The following is a 26,528-nucleotide window of genomic DNA, read 5'->3' as shown; positions in this document are numbered from 1 at the left end:
AAAACTTGGTGGTTTTGGGTAGCTCTCCACTTCACTCTCATGAAACTTGAATCACCTCTGGATGCTGTGACGATTCAATCTTGATCAACATTTTTATTTTTAAAGGACAGTATAAAAATGAAAAACAAACTAATATATGTTTTTGATGCTGCAGCACGGGCGCGGACTAACCATTAGAAGTGAACAGAACACGTTTCTTTTGTTTGATAACGTAAAAATCGCCTCTCTTATCTATAATTCAGATCAGGGGGAGCGGCGGTAAGCACACAGTAAAGCATGTGCACCCTCTGCACCCGAAGGACACAGGATTTGCGGCAGGAGGAATGGATGGCATGCGGTGCCCTCAAAGAGCGAGTGAACGGTGATCCGAATCAGTTGGCTGCAGCGTGGATCATGTGTGCATGCATCCTCCCATCCCTCCCATTCAGCTGTCCCCCCCCTCCCCCCCCCTCCCCCACATCCCTCTTCCCCCTTCCCCAATCCTGCTCCCGCTCTGAGTGCAGTCATTTCTAGTGCAGAGAAATGTCCCTGGTGACACTGAGGGATGACGCAGGCTCTCTCTTCCTTTCTCTGTTCCACTGCACCCCCCGCCCCCCTTCCCACCAACACCATCTTTTCCCCCTTTTCACTTGCTCTCCCCTTCTTCTTCTTTTTTTGGGGGATCTGGCCCTTTCTCCATTTCCTCTCCCTCTCCCCCACTCCTCGTGCTGTCTCTCCCCTCCTCATCCCCCTCCTTCTCCTTCTCCTCTCTCCCTTCTTTCCTTCTCGCTCTCTCTCTCTCTACTCTGGCACTGCAGTGCTGATTGTGATTGCACACACACACACATACACTCGCGCAAGCACACACACACACACACACACACACACATATACACACACACACACACACACACACACACAGGAGCGTAGCTGAGAGGCAAGGACTGCAGCAGCATGCACCAACCGCGGCTGAGCTGTTCGGGGACACGAGGAAGGGGGAACTGAGGAGAGGAAATAGTGTGCTATCTCACAGCAGCCTACGTGGGCATCTTTGCAGCGGGCCGGGAGCGATGCATTTCAAGAACAGATAGCTTATGTTATCCGGCCTTCCCCCCTGCACTGCCTCTGCATCCCGTTCACCCTGCTCCTCCCACTCCAAGTCTTCCTCCTCCTCCTGTCTACAGCATCATTACACCGGACTACAGATTGACCGGGACTGGTCGAGCGGCGAATGGTCAGGTTTGCCCCGGCTGCAAGACACCTCTGTGGCTAAGCTACATCTACACCTCCGCTGACGGCTGGATTGTAATCGACATCTGGAGCTGGAAGACGACCCGACAAGCCCAAAGGAGACTCGGATGTGTTGTGTAATTTCTTTTACCGGCGTTGTCATTTGGCGCATTTGCTCTATTTCAGTGCTTGTTTTTTTTTGCCTTCTCTGAGACTGGCTAGCAGGCACTGCAGCATCAGGACCGCAAGACCCATGAAGCTATAGGGCATGAGGACCCAGGGGCGACCCAAAGGAAGGGCTTGAGTGCTTCCATTGCTACCACTGCTGCTGAGGTCCTTATCTTGCATTTTTTTTTTTCTCTCCAGAAAAGGGTGTCTGGTGGGGGTTGGGGTAAGTGGTGACAGCACAGGTACCCAGGCCCCTGCATAGCAGAGCGGGTGGCTCTTGTGTAGAGGAGGCAGGCAGGACGTCCTGTGTGAAAGAGGGGGGAGAAGAAGGGCCGGCTTGAGCGTTGGGCTCCTGATGGTGGCTATTTTTGTCTCCCCTAGCTGAGTGATTGGGACAGGGGGTGGAAGAGAAGATGCTTATGGCCCGAGACACGGCGCGGGACGAGGCTCAAAAGCTACACAGGAAGTGGCTGAAGCACCAGGCCTTTATGGCGGAACTGGCCCGCAATAAGGAATGGCTTGCCAAGATCGAGCAGGTGAGTGGAGGTGACATGGGCATGATGATGAAAGGAGGGAGGGGAGGCGTGGATGGGGGGTGGTCGGACGGGCCGGAGCAGGTGAGAGCAATGAGTGACAGTGGGTGTGGTGGCAGTGAAATTGTGGTAAGGTGAGAGAGAGTGTGAGTCACTCAGCTTTTCATTTCATCACTTTGCTCGGGGACATCCTGAATTACGTTCTCAAGGTTACGTTGCCATGGTGGCAGTGTTGTTCCGGTTCACAGGTGGTACGATCCCCCCCCCCCCCCCACACACACACACACACACACACACCGCCCGTGGTTCTCTGCTGTATCTGCCCAGAGGTGAGACCACCTGGATTTCACGGCTCCGTTATGGAGGTTACAGTGAATCACACAGAGGACACTTAAACCTCCGCAGCAGTGGAGGCCAAACACACAGAGGATGCCGGTTCCTTTCCTGCCCATGCATATACAAATGGTGTCTGTTAGGAAGAAATATACATAGTCAGCTCACATCTTTTTGGCCCCATATTCCCATCATGCATTCAGAGCAACTGTCCCATCCACACAGAATGTTCTCCATGCCATCTGCCTCGGTGAAGCTCAGGTGGGCTCTTTATTAGCCGATGAGACTGCCTCCATCTCTGCTGATGTCAGCCAGTCAAACATGTCGCTGCTGTCAGAAGGCTGTGATGATCGGCTCGGTCACACGTGAAGCTGCTGCTGATGAGGCGGACATGTGGAGAACACGAGATCCAAGAGGGCTTAGCTCTTAGTGGAAAGGTTTGGAGAAGCCATACTATCATATCATGTAGAATTGTGCATCCTATATCACGGTGTGACCCCCTTTGACCCCCCAATTTAAACAGAATCGCTGACTTCAGAGATGCACTTATGATTGATTCAGATTGATGAGATCTTTGGGATTTGGTTAAACCAGGAAGTGCTTCAGCCCTCGAGCATCATGCAAAAGATGAGAAGCCAGACAGAAAGCCCTTTTGCAACTGGAATCCTATAATTTACCCATTTCTATAAATACTCATTATTTTCTCATTTCTGCAGGTTAACAAGCACATTATTTATGTCCTTTCATGCATTTCAGTGGACCAAAAAGCTGCACATGGGCAAAATCAATCTGTGCTCTATGATTTATGGTGTAAAGTGTGTGAGTTTTTTTGTAATATTAGATAATCAATTTGCTAATCTAGAAGCAAACGAGCTGCACCAGTGGCACGGTGGGACTGAGAGACATGGCAAGTGGCACCCGGACACACGTTTAAGAGCAAAATGCTGAATAATGTGATGGCAGTGCTAGTGAGGTTTATCAGGCTGTGTCCTTGCTAAAATTTATTTACATCTCTGATAACATCCTGAGAGGTTTTGTTGACATTTCCAACCGTTTTAATTATTAATTATTTATTGAATACATTAAACAAATCATTAGACTGTATAGATTTTTACACATTCATGTTTTCGTAGTATATACGGTCTTGTTAAATATTCATACGGTAGCGGCGTAACTAATTATAACCACGACCCCATGAAAACGGGGCCCACCGCTGCATATGACCTAATGAGGAAGCCCTCATTGCTACTGTCACTGGGTTCACCACAGTCCAGACCCTCCCAGTGAGCCGGCAGACACCTCCTCTTCCCTCAGTCACGATGCGCAAGAGAGAAAAGACGAATTGTGCCTATAGCTCAATGTGTGCAGAGGCTTTGTGCTGCGAGGCGAGGAGTCTTTATGTTGTCTTGGCTCCAGCCTGTTCCCAGCTCCAGTCCAGACGTGTTCTCAAAAGTGTTGCATCCTGTGGCTTCGGAGTTCAGGATATTCCCTTTATGACATTACGACATTACAGTCGTTTTTATTCAAATGAAACTATAAAAGATGTAATGTTGTCAAACAGATCCAGGTATGGAGGCCACCATGAGTGCAACTAGTTTATGTCATAATAACGCCAATTTGAGCATACACTGGGAATTTAAAAATACAGGCTGTGGATGGAACTTGTTACCTGAGCCTAACGTGGTTTGCCAGATCTATTTGTACACTTACATTTTCTGTTTCGTTTTTTTTTTGTATAATGAGGCGCTGAAACGATTAGTCAATTTAAGGATTAGTCAATTGATAGAAAATGAAGCGGCAACTGTTTTGATCACCGATTAATCGCGTTTTCCGCACAAAACTCGGACCATTCTCTGGATCCAGCGTCTTTCCGAATGCAGGGATTTGCTGCTTCTCTCCGTTTTATAGCATTGTAAAATGAACAGCTTTGGGTTTAAGGGGAAAAAAATCATTTGAAGCTGTAGGATTCGGGCTTTACGGAATGGTGACAGCCTTTTATTCCTGATTTCTGACATTTTATAGACCTAGCAATTTATCAAAAACAATCAAGAGAACTAACCAGCAGATGAATCAATAATACACTGTGTTCGTTGCAGCCCCAATGGAACAATTACATTTTCATATATATACATATATAAATATATAGAAAGCCGACTTGGTGGGACCGCTGTCAACATCCTCATCGTATGTTAATAGCTTCATCACTGGTGAAATAGAATGAAATGATTCATTCAACAGAAGCTGGACTCGAGTTGAGGACCCTTGAGTCGGTGTCTGCTCAGCACACGTGATTTTATGCAGATATCTGAAATATACACTATATAGTAGATGTGACTGAGTTTGAAACATTCTCTGGTTGTATGGAAGTCTATAGAAAACAACTCTACTTCTCACTTGATTTATTCCCTCAATAAACATTGTAAGCATGTTTCAAGTAGTTTCAATTATTCTTCAATACAGCATGATGTTCATTTCATAAATTATGGTCCATTTAGAGACAAATAGACCATAAAGCATGGGATGCTTTAGGGCGGGGCAACAATGTGATTGGCAGGTTGCTGCCCTACCAAGCTGTAAAGTCTCTACGCCACTCCTCCGCAGTCCAAATATGGTCACTTACGTTTACTGGTTACGAAAAGTTAAGATGGCAGCGGCCGTAATCCAAGATGGCGACGGCATAACTCCAGGCTTCAAAAAGGCAATACACAAACCAATGGGTTACTCCACGACCACTACTGCCACTTCTCACAGTCTATCGTCATATGGTATGCATCTTAAAACACTACGGCACCATGACACCTTCTAACCAATAACCAGTTGCCTTTAATATATGTGGACAATAATTTTATATTTTTTCATACAAAGTTAGCATGAGACTCTGATCAGAGAGACACAGAGAGCTCCTCTAACTAGAACTACATCTCAGCTTGAGATGAAAATGGACTGAACAGGATACTGCTTTACTTCACCATCAGCGTGTTTGAATAACCTTTATTGCCAAATACCAGATCCAACCAACTGGAAGGATTGACAGAAAGATGGCCGCTCTACAGAGGTTGTCTCTCCCGTGCTGACCGACACAATTTCCTCTGTATGTAGCCATGTACAGACGGTACCAGGTACACTCATGTCTCCGCGACCCTGCTAGCATTCCATAATCTACCTCCACGTCTCTCTGTCTGTCGTTATCTGAGAGAAGGAGAGAAAAGATGACTCCGCGTCCTTTTTTGGAAGGGTTCCCGCCTCCGCCCCTCACCTCTGTTCTCTCACTTACTCAGCACATGAAGCCAGGCACGCACAGCTCCGGGCCGACTTGTGTGTGTGTGTGTGTGTGTGTGTGTGTGTGTGTGTGTGTGTGTGTGTGTGTGTGTGTGTGTGTGTGTGGGGGGGGGATCTGTGGGTGCTTCTCCGTTACAGTGAGAGGACTCATGGCCGACCTTGTGCCGAGCCTCAGCGTGGGCTCAGGGGTCAACACACAGACAAACCATGGGCCTGTCCGCCTGGAGCCCATGGATCAGTGACTCACTGATAAACACTCCACCTCTTACATATTTACACATGCCGGATACATATTAGGGGTGTCTTCATATTTAGTTGCTGCCCTTTTGAAAAAATTATAAAATCACTTTCTTACTCTTCTTCTTTATATGTGACTGAAGACAAACAAGGGATGATGGCTTCACCTTAAGACGTGCATTTAGCATATATTTCAATGTATGCTTGAACTATTCTATATTCTTATTTGTATGATCAAATAATGAATCCCAGAGTGCCCAAACTAAGAATGCACCTCTCTATCACTGAGGACATTTGCAACCCAGGTGCCAGAATTAAACGCCGGCATTGTACGTTTCTGCAAACCAGCGAGTTCATATAGACATTTCCACATATGCATTTATCAACATTATAGTGTCTTTACCTCTTGTGGCGCTTTTGAAGCTGCAGTCTTAATTATGTTCAGGTTTAGGGAACACGACTACTTGGTTAGGGTTAGCAAAAGATCATGTTTTAGGTTCAATTTAAGTATGTTGCTTTTGGTTTTACACGGGACCTGAATACCAGTCGTCTGGGGGAGAGGGCCGTGTCTGACCCAGACTTTAATTTAATACATCAGCGTATCCTCATACAACAGTTCCTGTGATATCTTGTGAAAATGTGTTAAGTTTTATATGCGTTTTCCTACGAAAGCCAGCAACACGTGTGATTTTACGCTCATTACATGCATTCCTTCTCTTCAAAATAAACTTCCGTCTGCACAGGAAACAACTCAATTAGGGTTAGGCAACAAACCTAGTTAGATTTAGGTAAAGATTAATGTGGAACCATGGAAGTTACATGACAAATAAATCCACTCAAAGCTCTTTAACAATCCATGACATCATTCACCCATTCACACCCATTCATACACTAATGGGAGGGGCTAAGGTGCACCTGCCCATCAGGATTAACTAGCATTCATACACATTCACATACAACTACGGGAGCAATTTTGGGTTAAGTGTCTTGCCCAAGACACATCAACATGGGCTAGTGGAGCCGGGGATCGAATAACCGATCTTGCGATTGAAGGACGACCCCTGACACGTATGTGTACAGATTGTAAAGCCCTCTGAGGCAAATTGGTGATATCGGGCTATATCAAATAAACTGAATTGAATTGACACCACTGAACCACGCACAAACTCTCTTCATTAATTAAATGTAGTACATTTTCTTTGTTTGTAATGTCTTTAATGCAGTATAGACATATTCCCCCTGCTGTTTTCTGTTGCGCTACAGATGTTGCTCTTCTTCATATAATATAATAAATGTGAATACAATATTTTAGCTTATTTAGCTTTCATAAAGAGCATGCAGCTGGCATTACATGCCACTCATGCATTCACCCTCTTTAGCATTTGGAATTTACTAATCGAAGACGCTTTAAAATACTATTTAATCAAATGGGAATAATCCAGAAATGTAAATAGCGGGACACATCCACTCGAGGTTTGCTGGTTGGATGTTGCCGTAGTAATACATACGTGTCAGTGTTGCATTGTGGGTTTGGACGGAAGGGGAGACATGGCATCAAAAGAGGAAGCTGCCGTCTACAAGAAGTGATATTTGCAGCACTAACTCTTATCAATGTTTTGCAGGTAACGCCATACGTTGTATAGTGTTGCTGTAATGCATCTAGTGGGTGTGAACACATTGTTGTTTTTCTAGTAGTATAAAACAAGCCTCCCAATCCCGCCCACTACTTCACTATGCTGCATCAGCATCACAAGAAAAGCCTGCAGAATTCGGCAACACAACTCCGCTATCGTAATTGCACGATTCCTACGTGGTAGCCATTCAAATATCGCACTGTGTCAGCCTCGAACGTTCACTTTCGCAGATGCCCTTTGGATCCGGGCTGTAGCACACACCCGCAGTCCCATTCCTGCCCCAAAAACCTTTGATTCCCTCTCCTTTTGCCTCCCTTCTTCCTTTTTACTCTGCCTTTCTGCTCTCCTCTCTCTCCACCCCCTCTCTGATTTCTTCTCCCTCACTGTGTATGTCAGTAAAGCCAAGGGAGGGAGAGAGAGAGAGAGAGAGAGAGAGAGAGAGACCTGCTTTCTGCTGGCTCTGCATTAGGAGAGGGAGAGCGAAGCTGGGGGAAGATAAGAGAGAGAGAGAGAGAGAGAGAGAGAGAGATGGGTGGTGAGCGAAGGAGCGCTAGCAGCAGTTAAGCAGAGAGCCGGTGCCAAGAGGAGGAATGCAGCACTGCATTATGAAAGCCATAGGATATAGGTCCATCTCCCCGCGAAAAAAAGATAAAGGAGGGGAAGCAGAATTTAGAAAATCGAGTTGGTATTAGAACACGGGCTGGGTAAATGATGATCGTATGCAACAGAGGAATGTGGACCAGAAATATGAATCACGATGGCGTAAATGCAAGAAAACATATCCCAAAATCTTGTTGAAGCACCTCCAACACTTTCAAGGAGACCGGTGATAATCTGTATCAGGGTAGAGCTTCATTGACACAAAGGGGAATGTGCCACAAGCTTTGATCTCCCCGCATCTCCTCATCCACATCACGTCATGAACAAAGCCCAAGATTTAGGGGAGGGGAGATGAGCATGGGCGGAGGACAGAGCAGGTGTTTATTAGACTTACCACGCATTATTATTTAGGTCAGCCCGAGGCCAAACTTTGCCCAACACACCTGCCTCTCTGCCTGCAGAAGGAGGGACGGGGTCTCCATACTTGGCATGGAGCTGTGTTGTCCCGAGCTATTTTTGGGGACAAAACTGAATTTAGCCACTCTTTCAGCGCCATGAGATGTTACTCTCACAGAGCCCTTCTGCAATAATGTAATCTAAGACCACAGGCTTAGAATAGCATGTTGTACTTTGTGTAGATTTGTTGAGGGCTACTGATATAGTCATATTTTCTTTGAACGCCAATTCCCTTTGGTAGAGACGAAGGATATCAATTACCTAAAGTTGTTGGTCGTTTGAAAAAAAGATGGATTTAGAATGAACACAGTCCGATTTCAGAAATATATTTTCTTTGAACTTGAAATCTAAAATGGTGGACAGATATGTGCAGTTCACAGATTTGCGGTAGCACGTGAAATAATAATCTCAGGAAGCGTCCCTGGAAGCGAACGTTGACATTAAAGCAGCGTACGAGTCAATCCACTGAAACGACAGTCCAACACACAATGTCATCTGTTTTTATTCAGATAGGTTTAACACCTGGGAAAACACATGACTTAAACTGATGGTTTTGGTCAGTGTTTAACAATTAGTCATCACTTCCTGTGTCCAGGAGGGTCAGGAGCTGATTCAGGAGAAGCCGGAGCTCCGTCCAGTTGTTCAGCAGAAGCTGGAGGAGATCAGAGAGTGCTGGTCCGACCTGGAGAGCACGACCAAGGCCAAGGCCCGCCAACTCTTCGAAAACAACAAGCCCGAGCCGGCGGTGAAGAGCTACTCAGACCTGGACAACCAGCTCTCCCACCTGGAGCAGCAGCCCCCCCAGTTGGAGCAGGTGCACCATCTGCCCACATTCAACGAGCAGCTACAGAAATTCCAGGCAAGTCTCAAGAGCTCCCGCTGTAATACACTCAGTGTCGCCCGAAACCCAAATAATTCTTTCACATGTGAAACACTTTCACGTGTAAACCGGAGCGGCTCTTCAGCCACGAAGGATTTATGTTGGCGGATACCACCATCAATTGGTCATCCTCAGCTTATGTACTTCCCCGCACATTTCCATATTTGCACTCAAATGTCTACACATCTATTTCACTGCACACATAGCATGAGAATCTGACCTTTATATCTGGAATCTTAAAACTCGGTTTTGTAATGACATGGGAATACTCAAGTACCTCATCAAACCTAGGTAAAAGTAAGTTGAGTAAAAGTATTTAGTTACATTCTACTCGATTTTAAAAAACAGGCCTTTGTTCTTAAATGTCATGTGACTTAACTCCACAGCACCTTTGGCCATGGGAAACTAATTGGCTTTTGACAGACTGCGTACTTCAGCTCGTTGTTTTATAATGTTGCCGTCTCCGACATGTGTCCGCCCATGCCACTGTTGTGGTGTGTTCTTTAACACACGCCGCCCCCCCTTAAAGTGAGGCAGTCCGTTACATAACCCTGAAATGTTCCAATAGGAAAACAGCTGATGCACGGTGTTTGTCTGTCCCTCATGTGGCTGTAACATGACCTCCCCCCTTCTCCTCCGGTGTAGGCTATGGAGTCTCAGATTGGGGACTTTTACAAGGATGTGGGAGAGCTGGGTAGCTTGCAGGGGGTCTGCCTTCCCCAGCGAGGGCTGATGGCAGGTGACAGGGAAGGCGGCGAGCAGTCGGGCGTGGTGGAGACCCGAATCGTCCGCCTCATTGAGCCGCTGAAGGAGAGACGCCGCATCCTGCTGGCTTCCAAAGAGATGCATCAGGTCGCCCAGGACCTGGAGGACGAGATAGTGAGTGCACACTTCTTTACCCTGTTCCCCATCCTGTCCTTGCACATACTTCCCCTTCCGTATACACTGTTTTTAATTCCCTTTGGAACATCTGTCAGTATACGGTATTATAGTGCATGTTAAGGAATCAGACTGTAAAAGAACGAATGCATGTGGCAATGCATCAGTGCCGTAGCTTCCATATTTGATTCTGAGAAATCTAATGACCTGCCTGTGGTTACTTGATAGCTGTGGATTCAGGAGAGGCTTCCCTTGGCCTCCTGTAAGGATTATGGGACTAACCTCCAGAGTGTACAGCAGCATGTAAAAAAGAACCAGGTAAGTGTCAGAGACAACGTTTGGTGGGCTGAAATGTGACCCAAGCACGTCAGATTGGGAACTCACCTCTGATTGGTCCTTCAGACACTTCAGAGGGAGCTGACAGGACGGCGGGCTCGTGTCGAGGAGGTTCTGGACCGTGCGGGGATCATCGCTTCACTGAGGACTCCCGAGGTGGAGTTTGTGCGCGAAGGGGCCGGGCACGTGCGCCAGCTGTGGGAGGTTTTGCAGCTGGAGACGGAGCGGCGCTGCGTGATGCTGGACGCCACACTGCAGGCTCAGCAGTACTACAGCGAGGCGGCTAAAGTGGAGTCCTGGCTGTCTGGTCAGAAGCTCCATCTGGTCAACGAAGAGAGAGGCACGGTACGGGCAGTGCTGTTGCTCACATGGGTCTTTTCTTTCTTGCCGCGATTGTGAAAGTGAATCCTGACGTCGTTCTGATCATTGTTTTCAGGACGAGGCAAGCACCCTGCAGCTGCTGAAGGCCCACCTGGCTCTGGAGCAAACAGTGGAAACATACGCAGAGACAGTAGGCATGCTATCCCAGCAGTGCCAGCGTCTAATGGAACTCGGACACCCAGAAAGGTGTGGCTCACGTGCACTCACAAAGCATATAGCTCCAAGGACAGAGTAAATAACCGTTGCATGTTCCATGTGCCGCGTACAATAACACAGGGGCGACATTGCTAATGCTCGGCTTGCTGGCAGCTGTAATGTTTAGTTGTTGTTTTTTTCAACAGCGTGCAGCTCACCAAGCAGCAGTCGCACATAGACCGGCTGTATGTGTCTCTGAAGGACATGGTGGAGCACAGGAAGACCAAGCTGGAGCAGCAATACTGGCTCTATCAGCTCAACAAGGACGTGGAGGAGTTAGAGAAGTGGATCACTGACCGGGAGACGGTGGCCAGTTCCACTGAGCTGGGCCACGACCTCGAGGACGTCACGGTCAGTTCATCAGCGCGGTTTGGGTTGCTTAAACTACATGACATATTTCACATCAGAACAGTTAAATGCCATTGTTTTTTAATATTTAACAAGTTAACCAATTTTAAATAAAGTTTAATATTAATTTTCACAAAACAGTGTATTACTTTCACACTCAATTCAAGCCCAAGTGTGAAAGAAAACACAGTGAAAATAGTCTTATCACGTCAGGAGTCTTATTGAAAGACCGTGATTTAGCTTATGTATTTATTGTGATAAGGTAAAAGACTAATACAATCTACAATTTAGCTTAAATCTCCTAAGAAATCTGTTTTAAATATAGCGCTGACTATATTGTGAGTTTCCTCTATTTAAAGGATTTAAAAAGTTGAAAAGAAAAGAAAGCAACATTAAATATTACATTAAGTTTAAAGCCCTGTTATCTTCTGATCTGATTTCATTTTGAGATTATAATTTGATTTTAATGAAACCAAACATTATGTTTCCATGAGCCAAGCAGAAATGCAATGGGATAAAGTAAGTACTTGATATTTCCATTATGACCACCATTTGTTATCTTTAGGTCGTGAATAATTTCATGATCACAGCATGTATTGTATGGGCCCTTTAATTAATCAGCAACATTGACTGCCATTGGCCCCTGTACACAACGAATTTGACTTTTGTATGCTTTATTTTATACTTGGCTTGAGTTGAGCATGACATTAAGACTTTATAGTGTAAAGAAAATAGGATACTATGTTGAAGGGAAAATGAACCACCTTTTATGTAGATGTCTAATCAGTGCTGATGGTATATATATATATATATATATATATATATATATATATATATATATATATATATGGAAATAGATTCCCCAGTGTGTGCTATATTGAATGAGAAAGCGTATCTCTTCCGTTGCGGACTCGTGCCAGCTGGGCCGACATATACAAGCATGCAACAACATTAACTAACAAAATGTCAATAAGGTAAATATTCTTACAGCGAAACAAAAAAATACAACGTACACCTTCTGAATTCATGTTTCTCTTTTAGACTGAACTAAGAATTTTAATTGCCTCGTTAACTCATTGTAAAACATGCTTCATTCAAACTGGACATACAAAAAATAAAACTAACCAAACAGTCTTTCCACAGTTCCAACAATCAGCAACTCTGGTTTGGTCGAAACTTAATCCTGAATTCACAGAGTAAGATGTGACAATATGCCGGCTCTCCACCCTGTTTAACCCCATCTCTCTGCCATGGCGGCTGCCTGTGTGTGGAGCAGCAGCTTATCGGAGGCTCTCACTCCTTCAGCTACCAAAGCTAAAGAAGAAAGAACATTGGCAAGAACTGCAACTGTTTAAAACAAACAAATATGTGATGAATAACCTCCATGTTTTAAAAGGATCACATGGCTTGTGTTTCATAAATGTGGGGAAATTACATAATGATAGTATATTATAACAGTTTAAAACACCGGATTTGCTACTCCAATTAAACCAACCATAGATCTATTGTGTGCTTCACAGAATGTGACTGATCTAAATAAAAACCAATAAACAAAACCTTTTTGTAAACTAAAAGAACAGAACAGACATTAGAGAGCAGCTATGAATACTAAAAATATAATATAGCATTTCTTTGTTAGAGGCTGAAGGCGTAGGTTGATATTCTAGAACTGAATGATGACTCCGACTGTGTGTCTGTATAGCTGTATATCGTTGAACCAGGAGAAAAACAGGAGAAAACTAAGACACAAGGAAGAAAAGAAAAGGGTTTTGGTTACGTTTCATTCATGACTTCTATCTCACACACATCCCGTCATTTTTATGTTATGTATACATTATGGCTGCAACAAATTATTACTCTCTCAACACATACACGCAAATCAAGAGGAACAATTTGTACTTCGTAGCAGAAACATAATTCCAAATTGAAACAGTTGTTGATCACGTGCGCCCCCTAACGGAGAGTTCTAAGTAGTGAGGCGTCTGCAGTCGAAAACAACACGTTTTCAAACGGTGTGAATCACTGCAAACCCCGAGAGGTCCATGAGCATACAGTCATAAGTGAACAGCAGACATACTGTATTAGGCTGAAGGGTCCAGCAGAATGCAGGGGTCCTGCCTTCCTTCCTTCCTTCCTTCATTGCCTACTTTCCTGGCTTCCTTATTTCAGTTCCTTCCTTCGTTCATTGCTTCCTTTCCTGGCTTCCTTCATTTCCTTCTTTCATTTCCTTCCTTCATAGCCTCCTTGGCTGACTTCCTTCCTTCCTTTCCTTGTTTCCTTTCCTTCCTTCCTTGCCTCCTTGACTGGCTTCCTTTCCTTTCTTCCTTCCTTCCTTCATTGCCACCTTGATTGGCTTCCTTCCTTTCCTTGTTTCCTCTCCTTCCTCCCTTGCCTCCTTGCCTTCCTTCCTTCCTTGCCTCCTTGATTGGCTTCCTGCCTTTCTTTCCTTCATTCCTTTCTTTCTTTCCTTCTTTCCTTCCTTCCTTCATTGCCTCCTTTACTGGTTTTCTTCATTCCTTTCCTTGTTTCCTTTCCTTCCTTGCCTGGCTTCCTTCGTTAAGTTTTCTGTGCAGGGGGGCAGGCGACAGCCACACACTCCCTCTATGTGTATCACTGGTTGCCATGGTGAGAGGGCATCTGTTGGTAAAGCTGCCCTGATTAGCTAATTTGAAGCAGCTGTGTGTCCCTGACTAAGCTGGGTATTTCATGAAAAAGAACCTGTCAAAATGTGGAATGTCACAGAAAACGATAGATTTGATCGCAAAAGTGTCGGCATTAGGAGAGGCTCAAGGCTTTTGTGAACATTTACGTGTCCTTAAATGTGTTTTTGGGTTTAGATATGACGGCTTAATCACAGTTTACAAAGTGCTCTCACTTCTTTCAAAAAAGAAAATGTGGCTCGGTTTTAGAATGGAGTCTGATGGGGCAGAGAGGTGGACTTGCTCCCTCTTTAAGGCTTCTCTTGACAAATGTGGGAAACATTGTGGATTCCATGGACACATGTGAGGACGAGCACAAGATTCCCTACGTTTTGATCCATAAATGGTGTAAAAAGAGTGAAAATTGTTAGACTTGTGGCAAAATAGGTTTTATTTTTGTAGGATTTTCGGTTGCACCCTCTCACTCTTGCAGTTGGCTCTCTCACTCTAGATCTGAACATTGCGTGCCATCCACTCCCATTATAAACTCTGAAACAGCCCAGAAATCTCCCGAAACTCGAACAAAGATTCCATCTAAACTGTGCTAGCTATGAAGAAATGTCAAATTGTGCAAATAAGCACCATCCTTTTGTGAACATTTTAAACTTTAAATCATTTCTCTACCTTAATGTATGGCGAGTCACTGTGGGCACAAAGATTAGCGTTGATTAGTGTTTTCTCTTTGCAGGTTTTGGGGGCTAAGCGCCGGTCCGATCTTTTAGAAAAGTCATTCCACACGATTCCCGATCAAGCCGTACATTTTGATCTATTTTGACGCTTTTGCGAAGTACGCTTTGGGATCCTTAGTGGTCCAAAGTTTTGGCGGAAGAACAATAAAAAGAAGCCCGCAGGAGAACATTCAGTGTGGCTTGCAGCAGCCTGGCTGCTTCACATAGCCACACTGAATAATATTATGAGCCTCACAAAGTTAGTATGTACTGCATCAGTCTCACTTAGCTCATGTTACTGTGTGCAGTCTCTGCAGTTTTGTGTGCTTCACCTGTGTTCCAGGTGCTTCAGGAGAGGTTCACCAAGTTTGCCTCGGAAACCAACAGCGTTGGCCAGCAGCGCATGGAGCAGGTGAACAAAATGGTGAACGAGATGATTGACTGCGGCCATTCGGACGCGGCCACCATTGCCGAGTGGAAGGATGGTCTGAACGAGTCATGGGCCGACCTCCTGGAGCTGATGGAGACCCGCAGGCAGATGCTGGTGGCGTCGCACCAGCTGCACAAGTTCTTCACTGACTGCAAAGAGGTACAGCCGAAACAAACATCCGCCTGTGATCCAGGTGTACCGCGGATCTATTTGAAAAGGTAGACAGTCTGGCCGTGACACGCGGCTTCTATTTTTAAAGCTGCTTGTGACAACGACGCTGTCCTGTGTTGTAGGTCTTGGCTCAGATCGCGGGGAAGATGAAGCAGCTGCCAGAGGTGAGGGCGTGCCAAGCCAACATCACCAATCCGGCCACCCTGCAGAGACTCATGCACTCCTTCGAGCATGCCCTTCAATTGCTCGTCGCACAGGCAAGTGATGTAATTTCTTTCTGAACCCATCAGGCACTCAGTGTAGGCCGACTTCCTGCTCATGGGCACAAGGTGCGGGCATATAGATTTCCCAAAACATATCTTTGAGACACAACTCCACATCCAAGGACTAACCCAGCCCTTAGACTGGAGAAGCACATTCAAATATGTGCTTGACAGTCAGAAACCCGATATATACCAGGTCAATGTATTTTCTACAAACGCAACCATTCGTCGAGCTGACTATATTCTACTGGGATGAAGCCGCTAACTGCCTTTATCACATCTTGGTGCAGGTGAGGCAGCTGCAGGAGAACGCGGCCCAGTTGAGGACCATCTATGCTGGTGAGAAGGCCGAGGCCATCATGCTCAAAGAGATGGAGGTGATGGAAGCCTGGAAGGAGCTGCTGGGCTCTTGCGAGGCCAGTCGCGTCCAGGTCACTTCGGTGACGGACAAGGTGCAGTTCTTCTCAGTGGTGCGTGAAAACCTGATGTGGATGGAAGGCATCATGGGCCAGATTGGATGGGATGAGCCCAGGTAAGACTTCTGCAGTTAAAACGATTGTACACCAGTCTATGGTCCAGGTTTAGTACCTGCATTTTGTGTTTCAGTGTTTAAAAGTCTCTGTGGTCTTGTGCAGTCCCTGTAGACACAATTTCATTACAGTGTGTAGTGTCGCATTAGGCTGCTGTTCAACCTTGACCTAATTCCACATGACATCTGTTATTCAATTTTCCATACCATGAACTGCAGGCTACACCGTGATCACTGCCAGTATTTGTCATTCTACCTAATCAATGCCACAGTGGAATAAGCTCAGAGCACGTCCACTTGGCTTTAAAATCGTTTAGCAGCTGACGATGTATCAACATATGCATGGACATGTGCACCGTGGGACTGATGAAGATGGGGAAACATATTTCCATGTTCTGTATAATAAGTCGCTTCATTGATTAGTTGGTGAACAGTAATAGCTAATATTTTGATAAATTCAATTTAAAGCAAAAATGCCATTCTCTCTCCAGTTTTTCTCAGTTGTGGATTTGTTCTGCTTTATTCTCATGTGATTATAAATTGAATATCTTTGTTTTTTTATCCTGATTTGTTTGGGCTTCAGGCAAATGTGATACACATTTACATTAGTTGTGCCATAGAGTCATTGATACAATATTAAACAGATTAATAAATAACTGAAATAACATAATCTAATTCCGTTACTGGTTGGTCTTTGGTTTAGTTTTAATTCCATAAATATTTTTTTTAATACAATTTAAGAAAAAGTGAAAAATTAACAGTCCAAGCAAGGTGGCGCTTTCCAATTACTTGTTTTGTCCAATTAACAGTCCAAACCACAAAGATGTTAAATTTATAATACAAAACAGAGAATAGCAAATGGTCTGAGGATATAAGGTGTTGTATACTGTGGCGATTGTACAACCCTTGAGGCAAATTTCTGATTCTAGGCTATATAAATTAAACTGACATGACTTATTACTTATTGTAAATGTTTAGCATTTTTGCTTAATAAATGGGTCTATGATTAATTGAATATCCAAATGATTGTACGCCAGCACACTGCCGCATCTATGGTGCATACCATATAAGCATAATGTGGTTCAAATCCATTTTTTATAGCATGACATCTTTAAAAAAGCAGGACAAAAAGTATGTAGTCACACGAGCCACTCTGTGAGGCTGGAAAGCTCATTGTTAAGAAATGTTTGTTGATCCTAAATATAATAATGTGCCATGGGGTCAGCAACACCTTTGGCAACCTACAGTGCATCTGGAAAGTATTCACAGCGCTTCACTTTTTCCACATTTTGTTATGTTACAGCCTTATTCCAAAATGGATTAAATTCATTATTTTCCTCAACATTCTACACACAACAACCCATAATGACAAAGTGAAAACTGTTTTTTGCAAATCTATTAAAAACAAAGAACGAAAACATAACATGTACATAACTATTCACAGCCTTTGCCATGACACTCAAAATTTAGCTCAGGTGCATCCTGTTTCCACTGATCTTTCTTGAGATGTTTCTACAACTTGATTGGAGTCCACTTGTGCTAAATTCAGTTGATTGGACATGATTTAGAAAGGCACACACCTGTATATATAAGGTACCACAGTTGACAGTGCATATCAGAGCATAAACCAAGCCATGAAGTCCAAGGAATTATCTGTAGACCTCCGAGACAGAATTGTATTGAGGCACAGATCTGGCGAAGGGTACAGAAAAATTTCTGCAGCATTGAAAGTCCCAATGAGCACAGTGGCCTCCATCATCTGGAAATGGAAGAAGTTTGAAACCACCAGGACTCTTCCTAGAGTTGGACGCCCAGCCAGACTGAGCGATCGGGGGAGAAGGGCCTTAGTCAGGGAGGTGACCAGGAACCCGATGGTCACTCTGACAGAGCTCCAGTGTTGTTCTATGAAGAGAGGAGAACCTTCCAGAAGGACAACCATCTCTGCAGCACTCCACAAATCAGGCCTGTTTGGTAGAGTGGCCAGACGGAAGCCACTCCTCAGTAAAAAGCACATGACAGCTCGCCTGGAGTTTGCAAAAGGCACCTGAAGGACTCTCAGACCATGAGAAAAAAAATTCTCTGGTCTGATGAAACAAAGATTGAACTCTTTGGCCTGAATGCCAAGCGTCATGTCTGGAGGAAACCAGGCACTGCTCATCACCTGGCCAATACCATCCCTACAGTGAAGCATGGTGGTGGCAGCATCATGCTGTGGAGATGTTTTTCAGCAGGAGGAACTGGGAGACTAGTCAGGATTGAGGGAAAGATGAATGCACTAATGTACAGAGACATCCTCGATGAAAACATGCTCCAGAGCGCTCTGGACCTCAGACTGGGGCGACGGTTCATCTTCCAACAGGACAACGACCTGAAGCACACAGCCAAGATAACAAAGGAGTGGCTTCGGGACAAATCTGTGAATGTCCTTGAGTGGCCCAGCCAGAGCCCTGACTTGAACCCGATTGAACATCTCTGGAGAGATCTGAAAATGGCTGTCCACCGACGCTCCCCATCCAACCTGATGGAACTTGAGAGGTTCTGCAAAGAAGAATGGGAGAAACTGCCCAGAAATAGGTGTGCCAAGCTTGTGGAATCATACCCAAGAAGACTTGAGGTTGTAATTGCTGCCAAAGGTGCGTCAACAAAGTATTGAGCAAAGGCTGTGAATACTTATGTACATGTTTTCATTCTTTATTTTTAATAGATTTGCAAAAAACAGTTTTCACTTTGTCATTATGGGTTGTTGTGTGTAGAATGTTGAGGAAAATAATGAATTTAATCCATTTTGGAATAAGGCTGTAACATAACAAAATGTGGAAAAAGTGAAGCGCTGTGAATACTTTCCGGATGCACTGTATCTGGTTGTTTGTCATTTGGACCATAAGTCCCTGTCAATTATAATTCAAATGTTGTCATACCTGTCATTAGAATTGTATTATTAATTATAATAAGACATCCTGAATGACATTACATATTAGTTTTGTAATTCGTATACAAAACAAGCTTAAAGATTCTGCATTTATAAGGGCATGGGGAGTAAAAATGAACGGAGCGGCCACAATAGAAACAAAGGCCATTGTGCCTAATCAGGCAAAATGTTATTGTACAAAATTACAATTATTAATTTACTGATCCTGCACTTCACTGGAAGAAAACACCACGTATACCGCTGACATCTTACACTCTGCAGGAATAAGTATTCCCTAATAGTATTTGTTGCTTCATTTAATCTGAACAATCTGAACTATCCCTCCTCAGGGATTTGACGGCTCTCGGGGTGATGATGAAACAACATCAGGATCTGAAAGTCAAAGTAGACGGCCGCAGCAAGACCATACAGCAGTGTGCAGATCTGGGCAAGATCCTTATAGCTGCCGGCAACCCTGCATCAGAGGAGGTCGGGCTCACTAAACAGTGCAACACATTTAAATGACTGTCACACATGCCACAAAAGAATACCCATACAATTACTTGATTATGATGTAGCAATTTGTTGTTGTGGTCATGACTGTAATGTGTCTTTCACCACAGATACAAGAGAAGCTGGACAGTCTTCTGGCTAAGCAGAGGGACCTTGTTGAGAAATGGGACAAACACCAGGAGAAGTTACAGCGCAGTGAGTAACTCCCCAGACGACCACAGCTTTTAACACACCGCTATGTTAAACATCAAAGGGGCTCAAACTACACGTTTTTTTTTTTACACTTTTATCCTTTTATCATGAATCATGTATGAATCTTATAGTTCTTTTGTGCGCTAACGTTACACACTCACTATTTCTATTGGGGTGTGCGTTGGTGTGATGGTAACCATGCTGTTGGTCTGCTGTCACACCAGAGCAGGAAAAGTTCCAGTTTGCCCAGGAGACGGTAAGGGCGGAAGCCTGGCTGAAGGCCAAGGAGCCGCTGATCACCTCCAGAGAGCCAGAGGGAGGAGGGGCTCGGGCCCAAACAGACGAGGTTGAGCAACTCATCCTTCGCCACGAGGCCTTCCGCAAGGCTGCTGTAACCTGGAAAGAACGCTTCAGCTCTCTCCGCCAGCTTTCCGCAGTAAGCTTGACTGTAGATAAATGTTTAATCAGTTTTTGGTGGAGTCACAATTTAATGCTGCTACAGGAAGAAAAATAAAGTGACCTTGGGATGTGTACTTGCTTAGCAGGCATGGCGCCATGAGTTTGCATCGTTAATGGGCCTGAATCTGTTTCATGACGTTTACTGCATGTGGTGTACCCTCATTCACTGCCCCCATCTGCCTTTCATGCGACACTGCTTAGTAGCCAATAAAACAGACTGTTTTGAAATAAGCATACCACTCCTGATAACTTGTTGTACCCACATTCTTTATTTTCTGGTTTTAATTGAGTATGTAGAGCTATTAGTTATTTAGTTAACTCTCTCTTTAGGCTGAGAAGAAAAAAGAGGAGGAGAAAAAGACAACCCCACTCTCCAGCCGAAGGATGTTCCCATTATCATGTCTGACTCCCAGCGTTCCCTCAACCAGTGCTACCTCATCTTTCTTGAGGCAGACTGTACATGCGCATATAGAACACAAACCCTTACAGGCCAGTCTGGATCTTGGTGCCACCCCTGCAAGCCAGAGATTGTCCTCAACCCTAGCCAGCTACAAGCCAGTTATAAATGGATCAGGCTACCACGGAATGGAACAGCAGAGCAGTGGGAAGTTGGTGAGCTCCCCGTACCTTGGAATGAACCAACAGACGGTTGGGGGTGGAAGTGAATCTGGTTTCTCTGCGCTGACCTCCCAGAGTGGTGGAGCAGACACTTCTACTTACCTTGGGAAAAACCATCAAACTGCTGGCAGTGCAGAGAGCTCTGGGTACTTTGGACTGACAACTGGGAGCGTGGGTAGTATGCAAAACCATCAAGGCAGTGGCAGGTTAGGAAGTTCAGGTAACCTAGCTCAGCAGCCAAGCAGTGGAGGTATGGGAAGCCCTGGCTTCCTGCCTCAACAGAATATGGGCAGTTCTGGGTATTTGGCTCAACATCAAAATATGGGCAGTTCTGGATACTTGGGACATCAGCCTAATTTAGGGAGTACAGGATATTTGGCACAACAGCCTAATATGGGGAGCTCTGGGTATTTGGCTCAGCAGCCTAATACAGGGAGTTCTGGGTATTTGGCACAACAGCCTAAAACGGGGAGTTCGGGATATTTGGCACAGCAGCCTAATACGGGGAGTTCTGGATATTTGGCACAACAGCCTAATACAGGAAGTTCTGGATATTTGGCACAACAGCCTAATATGGTGAGTTCTGGATACCTAGCACAGAATTATCAGAGCAGTGGGGGATTGGGTAGCTCAGGCTTTCTGGCACAAAATCATTACAGCAGTGGAAGTCTGGGCAGTTCTGGTTACCTAGCGCAGAGTGGTGGCATAATGGACCCTAAAATGGCTTATGCATGGCAGCACCTGAAAGCTGACTTCATGCAGCCCAGAATCAACCACATCCACAAGGCTGTAAACCCACTCCTTGAGGCCAGCAGAGTGCAGCGGGAACAGTTTGGGGACATCCCAATGGCAGACATGGTGGGGCCAGAGTCAGGGCTGGAGCTCCTCCACGGCCGTCTCCAGAGGGATCCCCGTGGCAGCCGCTCTGATCCTCAGATGGACCATCTGAGGCGAGAGAGGGAGTGCAAGCTGGGTAGACAGACCTCCAGCGAACAGGAGATCCAGGCCAGGCTGAACGAGTTGCCACTGATTGTGCGTCAGGAGCGCTACCGGAGGCGCCTGGAGAGGCAGTCGTCCAGCGAACAGGAGGGGAGCAGCAAGCAGAGGCTACAGAGACAGGACTCGAGTGACCTTGAGGGCTCGGTTAAGGAAGGCTCTGACAAACGCTCAGGGTATGTGAATGAGTCGTGCTAGTGACAGTGACATTTTAATGATCTTTACAAACTTTGGTATTATTGTTTTCCTCGTCAACACTGTCGTTTGTGATCCTAATGATATTCAATGAGTTCATATTGATTGTGTTCACTGTCTGTCATCACTGTAGGGACATCAGATCTACCATGGCAGAGATTGTAGAACAGGTCCAGGAGAGAGAGGCAGCACAGGTGAGTTAGCTTACAGTATATCACAACGGTGCTGTGTATGTTAAATTTTTGTTGTGTCTTGGTGTCACATTCTTGTGTTTCTACTTTCTTAGGCACGAGGAGAGCCTTATCGACCAACAAGCAGCCTCTCAGCACCCGTGACTCGTTTTGACGGACGCCCTCGTGCACGAGACCGCCCCAAACCGAGAAGGAGGCCCCGTCCAAAAGAACCTGAGGACACAAGACGTTCTCGCTCAGCTCCAGCTACTGGTGCACCAACGACACCTCAACCGCCTTCACACACTGCCCAAAACGAAGGCTTCCTCTACCGCAAAAAGGCCACCACTTCTGACCTTGAAGCTCAGCAGAGAAGCCCAAACAGGTACAACCACTACTGATAAAAAGCATACAAAATAGCGTACAATTTATCATTTACTTATAGTCTACAAGCAATTGTCCAATCATAGCTTAGCAACTGCAACAGAAGGCCTGTTGTTGTCAAATGTAAGGAATGAATAAAACACTGTTTATCTGCTCTAACATGAGATGCAGCTCACTAGTTTACAACCTTTACTTCCAAGGCCAAGGGGCGCATTATGGACTACCGTACCAAGTCATTTGTGGGGTTTGGTGTCACAACCCTGGTCACAATCACTGTGTTGTATTTCTCCAATGTGTGGAAGTTAATTTAGGAAGCTGTCAGAGTTTTGTGTAACACTAGCAACTTTGTCCCGAATTTTATTGAATTTTTGAAAGTTTCCTAATACTAAATGCCTTTTTTCCTAAAGATAAATGTAAAACAAACTGTAAAATGTGCAAAAGTATACAAGCAAAGGCAGACAATGTTTCCAACTCATACAGTTAGTTTATGCTAATCTGCCAATTACAGATTTAGTGTAAGTCCTTGACAGTCATAGCAACAATAACTAAGGGGGGTGGGGTTTAGGAAAAAATCTATTAAATCAAATTTGTTTTAAAAATATTTTGTATCTTTAGTTTGTTGCCGTATCTTTATCGTGACTGTGTTGCATGTTTATTTCAGGACAGAATATCATGATTATTGTGTGTTGTTGCCATTTTTACTTTAATAGACATTTGTATAAAAGAAACCTACGTCCCATTGACTTATAAAGTGACTTAAGATATGTGACATGTATATCATCAATCATAATCTGTTTAAAGCGGCTTAATGTGTCATTTTAATTTTACAGCAAGTCCTGGATGAACGTATATTGTGTGCTGAAAGAGGGACAGCTGACCTTCTACAAGGATGCTAGGCACCTTACCACAACATACAACGAGGAGTCCCCTGTTGACCTTTGTAACTGCTCGTTTGATCCTTCAATGGGATACAAAAAGAAGAAAAATGTCTTCATTCTTCAGTAAGAGCTTTTCTATTGTGGCAGAAATTGTTATTTTAAATTGTGATTTTACAGATGTTGCTTTACAATAAAATAAGAAATGATAGCAAATTTAAGGGGAAAACACAAAATCACAGAATATTAAAGTGCAATATTGGTATTCATTAGAGACGTAAAAGGCATTGCTGTGCATTATAAACTGACAATCCCTGTTTTCTTCTGCAACAGGATGAATGATGGAATCAACTTGGCATTCCATGCAAAGGATGAGGTAAGAACATTTACATTTGAGTCATGTCTAAGAAAAGCAGACATTAGGACATAATCCACTTTACTTACTTTATACCTTATATACGAGGTCCATGAAATGTCCAAATAAGAGATGTCACTGAATAGAATATGTAGTCATCCTAGCTAGCTACAATACTCCATTAGGCCAGGATAAACAGACCCATAGCAGGTCCAAACAGCATCAGCATTAAATGTTATTCATATTTGTAATAAAGTCTGTCAATGTTGGACATCATAATCTTTCTTCGAAAAATGGGTTTCACATAGCTTGACATAGTTTGGAAGATTAGGCCAAACTAACTTACTTGGGTGGTTAGCATAGTAGCTGTAGCCTGGAGGTTAGCTCGCTGGCCAGTGTGGTGATTGAAAGCAGCAGATACCAATGACAAGTCTCTTGACCAAGTCAGCGACCAGCCAGCTTCATTGTTGCACTTTTTAAGCACTAAAATGGAGAAAATGTGATGCAGTGCTCTCTAGGGTGCCCTCCATGTTAGAAAACTGTATGCACTCTTTCTGTGGTTTTGGTCTTTCCATGTAACTTGTGGAAAATACACTATATATATATATATATATATATATATATATATAATATCATCAGCCTTATCTTTTGAAGAGTAAAAAAACAAATAAGAAAAATATTAATAGATTTAGAACTAACCAAGTGCAGCAAAATGGACTAAAGTAAAAAGAATGAAAAACTGTACTTATGAAACACTTTTATTCATCTTGTCCAGCTGACATTAAATCGTTTTTCTTTTTTGCTGCAGCTTACATAGCTGTCTGTCAATAACTAGTCCTGATCTTTGAGAAAAAAAAATCTGAAAATGGGAGACATTTATATATTATATTAAGTTTTAGTTTTGCATTACTCCGTATTCCAACTACAAAGATGGAGACGTTCTAGTGTCCTGCACCATAGCTTGTTGAATGAGCCACCACACACCACAGAGTATGTAGCTAATAAACATCACCTGGAAAAGGTGCACAGCTAATGTCAGTTTGCAGGTTAGAAAGATAATTAACTTCACCTGGAAAAGTGCACTGCTAATGTCAGTTCCCAGGTTAGAAAGCTATTTAACTTCATCTGGAAAGGTGCACTGCTAATGTCAGCTACCAGGTTAGAAAGCTAATTAACTTCACCTGGAAAAGTGCACTGCTAATGTCAGTTCCCAGGTTAGAAAGCTATTTAATTTCACCTGGAAAAGTGCACTGCTAATGTCAGTTCCCAGGTTAGAAAGCTATTTAACTTCACCTGGAAAAGTGCACTGCTAATGTCAGTTCCTAGGTTAGAAAGCTAATCAACTTCACCTGGAAAAGTGCACTGCTAATGTCAGTTCCCAGGTTAGAAAGATAATTAACTTCACCTGGAAAGGTGCACTGCTAATGTCAGTTCCCAGGTTAGAAAGCTATTTAACTTCACCTGGAAAGGTGCACTGCTAATGTCAGCTACCAGGTTAGAAAGCTAATTAACTTCACCTGGAAAAGTGCACTGCTAATGTCAGTTCCCAGGTTAGAAAGCTATTTAACTTCACCTGGAAAAGTGCACTGCTAATGTCAGTTCCCAGGTTAGAAAGCTATTTAACTTCACCTGGAAAAGTGCACTGCTAATGTCAGTTCCTAGGTTAGAAAGCTAATCAACTTCACCTGGAAAAGTGCACTGCTAATGTCAGTTCCTAGGTTAGAAATCTAATTAACTTCACCTGGAAAAGGTGCACTGCTAATGTCAGTTCCCAGGTTAGAAAGCTAATCAACTTCACCTGGAAAGGTGCACTGCTAACGTCAGTTTGCAGGTTAGGTATCTAATTAGCTTCTCAGTTGCAGCACATTAAACAGCATGTACACTTACCGGCAAATGTCACTTGGGGCCGATTAGATGCTGGTGTGGTCTGGTTTCTTCAATGTCACTAACAACATTTTGCTCATGACATGTAAGCTACAGCACAAGTCAGTTTACTTGTCTCTCCTTCTCTATGGTTGGTGTATTTTCTATCAACATTTTGGAGATATCAGGCAAATGGACTCCTGCAAATTCCTTTCCAATTTAATGGAAGCACTTAACACTCAGCCATGAGGACGCCATTAATGTTGACATCTCGTGCTGTCACAAGCATGAGCCTCTCGTCTATGAGTAGAGCCACAATTTGACATGTTTTCTCCTCTCCGTTGAAGGTTAAAATTCTGATCTAAAATGATAAAATGATTCATCCCCCAAACACAATAAGAAAAACATGCAAACCGAGTAAGATTACATAAGAGAGGGACTCCTTACATAAGGCGTGTCATTTGCTTCATAGGAGGACCTGAAGGCCTGGACTTCAAACATCACCACCTGTATAGCTGAGCATGAGTCCATGGGCAAGTGGGACAAGCCGGGCACCTCGTCCATGGATCCCGACAACTCGGAGAGAAAGGAGAAGTCAGAGGGGGACGCGGACGCCAGGTCAGAGAGGTCTGAGCTGGCTGAAGGGGAGGAGCGGTCTGAGAAGGAGAGGTCAGAGAAAGGGGACGGCTCCGAGAAGTTAGACACGTCAGAAATTGCTGACAAAATGGAGGGCGGGGCGGGGGGCTCCAGCACATCTGGGAAGAGCAAATGA

General features: G+C 44.3%; 1 protein-coding gene across 1 annotated transcript; it reads left to right on the top strand.

Annotated features, from left to right (window-relative positions):
• The first annotated feature begins 1,790 nt into the window (after nt 1-1,790).
• Nucleotides 1,791-26,528, top strand: sptbn4a (spectrin, beta, non-erythrocytic 4a). Its single transcript, XM_034550556.1, has 20 exons — nt 1,791-1,913; nt 9,045-9,308; nt 9,975-10,208; nt 10,437-10,526; nt 10,611-10,889; nt 10,981-11,111; nt 11,267-11,471; nt 15,179-15,424; nt 15,559-15,693; nt 15,990-16,231; nt 19,487-19,625; nt 19,760-19,844; nt 20,066-20,277; nt 20,790-20,912; nt 21,657-22,090; nt 22,243-22,303; nt 22,396-22,664; nt 23,494-23,664; nt 23,872-23,914; nt 26,229-26,528. Exons 1-20 carry the CDS (start codon nt 1,791-1,793, stop codon nt 26,526-26,528), a joined length of 3,786 nt encoding a protein of 1,261 aa, XP_034406447.1.

This window comes from Cyclopterus lumpus, chromosome 14 (genome assembly GCF_009769545.1).
Source record: "Cyclopterus lumpus isolate fCycLum1 chromosome 14, fCycLum1.pri, whole genome shotgun sequence".
In the NCBI taxonomy this organism is placed as follows: domain Eukaryota; kingdom Metazoa; phylum Chordata; class Actinopteri; order Perciformes; family Cyclopteridae; genus Cyclopterus; species Cyclopterus lumpus.
Note: the sequence above shows the minus strand (reverse complement) of the source record. Positions and strands in the feature narration are given on the sequence as shown.